The sequence below is a fragment of the Acanthisitta chloris genome, unplaced genomic scaffold (genome assembly GCF_000695815.1).
Source record: "Acanthisitta chloris isolate BGI_N310 unplaced genomic scaffold, ASM69581v1 scaffold17393, whole genome shotgun sequence".
Taxonomy (NCBI): Eukaryota; Metazoa; Chordata; class Aves; order Passeriformes; family Acanthisittidae; genus Acanthisitta; species Acanthisitta chloris.
The window spans coordinates 20,340-27,263 of NW_008664461.1; the positions used below are offsets into that span (position 1 = coordinate 20,340).

At 44.5% G+C, this 6,924-nt stretch overlaps 1 protein-coding gene across 1 annotated transcript in view; it reads right to left on the reverse strand.

The window, feature by feature from the left end:
* CDC27 (cell division cycle 27) overlaps positions 1 to 3,195 on the reverse strand; it is a 19,669-nt gene extending 16,474 nt beyond the window's left edge. The window contains 1 exon segment of the mRNA XM_009071367.1: positions 3,128 to 3,195. Within this exon segment, the coding sequence (XP_009069615.1) occupies positions 3,128 to 3,195 (68 nt within the window).
* Between the last annotated feature and the right edge of the window lie 3,729 nt (positions 3,196 to 6,924).

Below are 6,924 nucleotides of genomic sequence, written 5' to 3' on the forward strand. Positions count from 1 at the left end.
CAGTGTTTGAGGGAAGAGACCTGTCCTCAATGGGAACACACTGGGAACACTTGGGGAAATAAAGTGTCAGAGGGACACAAACCCAAAACAGTTCCCAGAGTGGTCTCCTTGAGCCACCTCTGCAATCAGTGATTTCTCCCTCTACACAGCTTGGCAACTCCTGTCTAAAGTTATTCAACACCTGTTAGAGGGTTCTGCAAGAATAGTCAATGTTCACTACATCCACATCTGAAACCAAAATGAACTTACAATCTTTGGAGCTGAAGGACCAACGGATTTCTAGTTTATGCAACGTAACAGCTTTTAAAAGAGAAAGCCAAACTGGAAAATCAATGCATTTGTCACCCTGGAGAGGATCTCAAGGATTTACTTACTTGCTGAGGTCCACACAGCACTTTGCAAGCAGGTATTTACACTGTGGGGTGGTACAGTTGTGTCCCTTTAGGAGCCTGTATGCTTTGTAGGCCTTTCCTGAGCGGTAGTAGCACGTTGCCAGTAAGAACAGAGCTTCTTCTGAGTGCACTGAAAGAGAAACCACCAAACATCAGAGCTGCTTCTTCCCCCTTTTGCTCCAAGGAACTGAGGGCAGGGAGTTAAAGTCACCTAGGGATGAGAGGGTAGAAAAATGTAATACTAGAATGCTTCACCTGCACTTAGTGGAGCAGATTTGCTGATTTTAATGATTATTAGTCTCTGAATTACCAGTCACCTCTGCCCCAACGTTGAGTCTGGTCCTTTTTGCTCCCTGTACTCACTAATGGATTGGGAATGTGGCTTAACATCACCATTCTGGTGTTTTATTTATTTCATGTTGGGAACTAGCAATAGGGACAAGTTCTCCTACAGCCTGGATGGGGCTTGGAGCACCCTGGGCTGGTGGAAGGTGTCCCTGACCATGGGAGGGGGTGGGACTGGATGATTTTAAGGTCCTTCCAATCCAAACCATCCTGTGATTCTGTGCTTTTATAAATCCTCTTCCCAAACTGAAGCCTCACCAGCTTCTAAATTCTGGATGAAGTAGCAAAGCATCAGGAAAAATCATCTCTAAACAGAACAGGGATCAAGACAAACGTTTCTCTATGACAGAAACTGGAAGGATTGAATTTGCTGTCTGCTTTCACACCTCTTCCACTGCAGGGATGATACCACACTGAGGATGTTGTGCTCAGGACTTGCTTTGGCACCCAGGTCTGACACTGAGGTCAGACTGACTTCACCTGTGATTACAGCACAAAGGACAGAACTCACCCCTGAAGTTAGTTAAAACCTGCAGAGTCAGATTTTGCTTTTTGCCATGGTGGCTTACCCAGTTCCTGCACTTCCCCAGGAGTTACCTCACCCTCACACAATGCTGTGTTTTAAACCAAAGGCTGTCTGAAGGGAAGCAAATGCACACTCCAAACAAGGAAGAAACCCACCTGGCATTCCATTTTTCAGAACACACTATCCTGCAAGTGGAATTCAGTATTAAAAGGAACCATTTTGATGTTTGTTCACCTCCCTACAGGGAACTCTTCCCAAAAATCAATACGAGCATTTCACAAAAACCTCTTTGGGAAATCTGCCCAAATCCTTTGCTAGACTGAAAATTGAGTATTTTAAAAGTTTGTGTCATCACCTAGGCAGTGACAATGGAAACTGAAAACCCAAACAGAGACGTTTTATTAGACTTATCCTAAAGACATCAGAGAAAATTCAAGTTAAATCCATTTTTATCCACCAATTTAACACTCTAGAGTTCTGGGAAAAAAAACGATCGAGCCACAGATGTGCCTGCAAGGACAGTAATTGCAGGTAGACTTAAAAGAAGTTCTTCTCAGGGTGAGATCACTCCTGCCAACATGGAGCCACTCTATTCAAGTTCTGCAGCTTCTACTCTGCTGTGTAACTACCTATTTGAGGCAGGAACCAGATGTTTTGTTGGCAGCTAATTGCTGGAGCCAAGTGCTGGTGTGCACTCTGCTTCCTCCCAGCACTGCTGGTCACTGAACAAAGCTGCTTCAAGTGCTCGTGCAGAGAACTGGTCTGTAAAGATGTGGCACTATCAAGTCAGGTATTTTTCTTTTGGCTGCTGCAAAAAAAGTGGATTTTGTTCATTCCTACACCCTCTGTAATTACCTTGCCCTGCACAGTGTGCTGTGCTCAGGGGAGCTCTGTCACCCCTAAAACACTATGCCCTTGGGTAGGAGGTTCCAGAATATTCTACACCACACTTCTCATCTAAGCACCAGTTCAAAAACCTCAGATTTCATTCATTGACATGAGGAAGGAAAGTCCTTACTTCTCCAAAATCAGGCAGGCAAAACATTTCACTCCAAAACAGAGCATGAAATAGGTTGTACAGTTTAATTCACACTAGAAGCTCAAGTTGTTTAGCATGAGGAATTATATGAAGTTATTTTAGCTTAAGGGTTGGGGTTTTCTTTTTTTCTTATTAGTGATTAGGGGACAATACCCTTCAAAACAGAGAAAACTTGACCCCCAGGATCGAGGAGAAAGAAGCATAGAACAAAAAAATTTATCTGAGGCATTGGAAGAAAATAAATTAGGAGACAACAAAAGCAGCCAGGAAGAACACAGATTTGGGTAACTGCTGCCTGCTCAGTGTCCAAGACATCCCAGACCTGACAGTGTTACAACTGACAGGAATTCAACAGGAGATACTTGTTCCATACGTTCTGCTTCTGTCTCAGTTTTCTCTCTCCATCACAAGACTCATCTAACACACCAATCAATGTATGTGAACAGCACTGCTAGCAAAGAGAATTCCCAATGTCAAGCCAACCTGTAGAATTTGTGTGCTGCACCTCCCCTCAGGTGCCCTTGGAAGACAAGCACTGCTTAAGGCTATTAAAAAACCCAACTCTATCCCATCTGAGACCATAACCAGATCACTGTAAACATTTTACAACTCCAAGCTTTAAGGAGGTTTCACCGTAAAACAACATTGCTGCTGGTCCATGATTTGATTTTCCAACCTAATTGTGTGGCATTCTTCTGCTTTCCCCAAGCAGAAAGTCACAACTTTATTACCAGAACAGGGACAAAACAGAGCAGGGGGCAGAGGCTCTAAAATCCTCAGTTAAAATGAACAAAAACATCAACTTTCTGAGTGCAAAGTACATACCTTCTGCATATAGCCTTTCAGCGAGGAACACCGCGTCGCGGTAGGCGTAGTGGTTAAGTGCTTGCCATATAGCAGCCTGCAAGGCAACAAAACAGCCTGGATTTAGAGAGGAGCCTCTGAAAGGCAAAACTTGTCAGCTCTCCCTGTCAAAAGGCAAAGTTCAGTTTGGTTTTATGGCGTCATAAAAAGAAAGAGGAAGGATTAAACGCAAAGGACGAGTTTTGGTTGTTTCGCCTGTTAGTAAGGAGATGAAGGATGAGCTTTGGTTGTTTCGCCTGTTAGTAAGGAGGTTTAAAGAGAAAAACACACCAAGGTCATGAACTGATCTAAGAATTCTCAAAATCATCCAAAAGATTTAGAAATGAGTTTTAACCTGGTGCATAACTCAGGGTGAATCACTGCAAAGCACCACCAACACCAAACGAAGGAAAAGTAGAAACAAAACTCACTCTAAAGCACCACCAACAACAAATGAAGGAAAAGTAGAAACAAAACTCACTCCTCCCCAGCTGAGTATTCCATTTAATCCACCTCCCAGAGACATGTTAAACACAACAGGCCTAAAAATCTCCACGTAATGGTCAATCTAAGACTTAAGGGTGTTAGGATAAAGGATTTCCCTTAGGGACTAAGATGAACATGATCCATTGCTTTTTGCCACAGAGTTCTGTTTGGATCTTGGCTCATCAGTCACCTCTTCACTGCCACTAATTAGGCTTGTGAGGTAGCACCCAAGAATGAAGGCAATGCAAATTAGATGGACAAATTGATATATAAAGCCATACAGGAACACAACCTACTCTGTATTTTGCTCGTAGACCCACATGAGCTCCTCTGCCATGAACCCCAAAAGTCTGAGTTTTTTTGCAGAGTGAAAGATGGCACTGCCCCAGGGAAACACAAATGTACACACCAGCAAAGCAGGTGTCATAATTACCTGCACTGCTGTCACCACAGCTGAACTACCAGCAAGAACTGTGCAGCTGAAGGATAGGGCTGGGGGTACACAGGCTGCACACAAACCTCTCAGAGCTGGGGCAGTTACAGCCTGGAGAGGAGAAAGTTGTGTGGAGACCTCAGACCTGAAAGGGCTCCAGGGAAGCTGGAAAGGGAACTGGAGTGATAGGACAAGGGGGAATGGGTATAAAAGGGGAAAAATGTGGGGGAATTTAGATATCAGGAAGAAGTTTTCCCTGTGAGGGTGGTGGGACACTGGCACAGGTTGCCCAGGGAGGCTGTGGTTGCCCTGACCCTGGCAGTGTTCCATTCCAGGTTGGATAAATCCTTGAGCAACCTGCTCTGGTGGGAGGTGTCCCTGCCCAGGGATGGGGTTGGGACTAGATGATCTATAAACTCCATTCCAACCCCTTAACATTCCATGATTTGATCTTGCTCCAGTTCTGAAGCCATTTCCTATCAGCAGCAAAGAGCCATTTTGCAGTAGTTTTGTTATTCCTGATTCCAAACAAGATCTGAACTTATGAACTCAAGGCACTGTGCTCTAGGATTTCTCTAATATTCATCAGCAACCAAAGACAAACAGAACTCACTCCTGAAACCCATCAGACACTCCAAAATGGAAAGCAAAAATATCTTCCAGAGCAAAACACCACCCTGCCATGCTATTCCCAGCAGGAAAGGCAAGCGCCAACTTCAGCTAAAAAAAAATATCCAGACATCACAGAGTTACATGTACCATATGCTGCTACTTCCAACACAAACTTGACAAACACAGGGTGTGAAAAATGTGCAAGTTCTCTTCACGGGAAGCCTACACAGCCCTCATGAGCAGCACACAGCAGGGCTCCAATCACCACCCAGAGGATCACAGCAAATCTCTACACAGACTTCTCTCCTCTCAGCAGGTCCCAGGAACATGTTTAAAAAGTCAACAGGTGCTTTTAAGCTTGTGTGAAAGTATTTAAAAGTGAATTCTCTTCGTTGGAGCATTATAATATAAACACCTACTTATTTCTCTCTGGTGTAGTCCACACTTGAGATAAGCAGAGCCACAGAGCCTGAAGTGATTACTCCCTGTTACCTTGAAATTGCTCACAGGTTGTTCATGTTTCTGCACAAAGCCTGAGCTAGAAGGTTAGTGTTGAAACCTTTCAGACTACACCCAAGCAGAGCAGCCCAGGACTCCTTTTTCCCCTGCTCCTAGAAGCAGCTTTTCCTTTCCCAAGTCACACCGAGATGAATTCAGGCTAAAAACAAACCCTTGGCAGGGCTGGAACTCGGTGAGCTTACAAAACAAAGGTGTGGGGGTGGGAGTGGTGAAATCAGGGTCATTTGACTTCTCAAACAAGAGCAAGTTGCCAGGAGCAATCTTGCCAAAGGCTAAGAGGGGACACAAGGGATTTGGGGCTGTGTCACAGCCACATTATAAAGTTACACTACACACCAGCTCAGATAACAATCGTTGCTGAGCAGATCCTGGTGAAAACAAGAAGTAGGCCTGAAGGATCCCTGTCGTGTAGCAACTGGCATCTTGCAGCCCAAAAGGTGCCTCATGCCCTCAAGACACCATTGCCAAAATCTGGATCCTAAAGAAAGGAGCAGGAAGAGCAAAGGAAGGCAGCAGGGAATCAAACACACCTCTGCAGTGACAATTTTCCATGAGAACAGATGTCTAAACATGACTGTGCCTCAAAGAACCAAAAGAGATGGTTTCTTGTGCACCTTTTAGGAGAGAAACATTCATCTCTTTACAGCAGAGTGATTTAGGTTGTGATTTAGTGCATCCACACAGCACCAGTGGTACACAACATCTGCTAAACCTCACCAGGAGTGTGTCCTCAGGGCTGCACCACAGACACGAAGGAAGAGTTTCCCAGCTCTATTCGAGTGTCCCTGCAGAGCAGATAAACCTCCAGGTCCTAATCACTCATTTTACATATACATTGTAACTCACAAATGCAGAGTGATCAGGGAATTCCAAAACCACCACCCCCAGCCACAGCAAAGCATCCTCAGAGAGGAGAGCAAGGAAATGGAATCAGATTCACACAGGTCCATCTTCCATCGACAAAATCCTGTGCATTGTCCAACTGCCACTTCAGCTCTCAGAGAGACATTCACTTCTGACAGTTATACAGCCCTGGAAACGATTTCCAAAGCTTTCCAGCCTGTTTTGCCATGCTAAGCAGATTCTACTGTGATTTAAGACATCCTCAGGGTGGGCAGAGGGAGGAGAGCTCTGCAATGAGCTGTGCTGCATTTCCCAGTTCCACTCTCTGCCCACTGAACACACAGACACTGGTACAGCAAATTTCCAGCCAAGTCCGAGCACCATTCAAGTGAGTCACAGCAGATGATCACCTTGAACAGCTCAATTCCAAGCAAAGTGCTCATTTTGTTTCCAAGATGTGTTTTTTTTTTCCAGACGTATTTGGAAGGCATCCAGCCTGTTCCTCAGCACATGGGATACGAGGTTTTATGTCTGAGCTGAAGGGTTTTAAAAGTCAACCACATCAGGAAGGACATATAGGGCTAGTGACTGTGTAAACTTTGGCATTTTGTCCATCTGAAAGAACTAAAAGTTATTAAAAACCTAACCAGTGACCAGGATGTCTTCAGGGACGTTAATGTCATGTAATTAAAGCACAGCATTTATAAGGCTACACACAAACACAGATCCTGTGTTTCTCTCTCCTGCTGTGCACATCACAGCTGTGAGGATGACAGTTTTTTCCCTGGAATGCTGAGCCCTGGAGACATCTGAAAGGCTGGGACAGAACACACAAATAGACAGGAAAAAAATCTCTGCAATGACAAAAATGGGTAATGTCAACTTT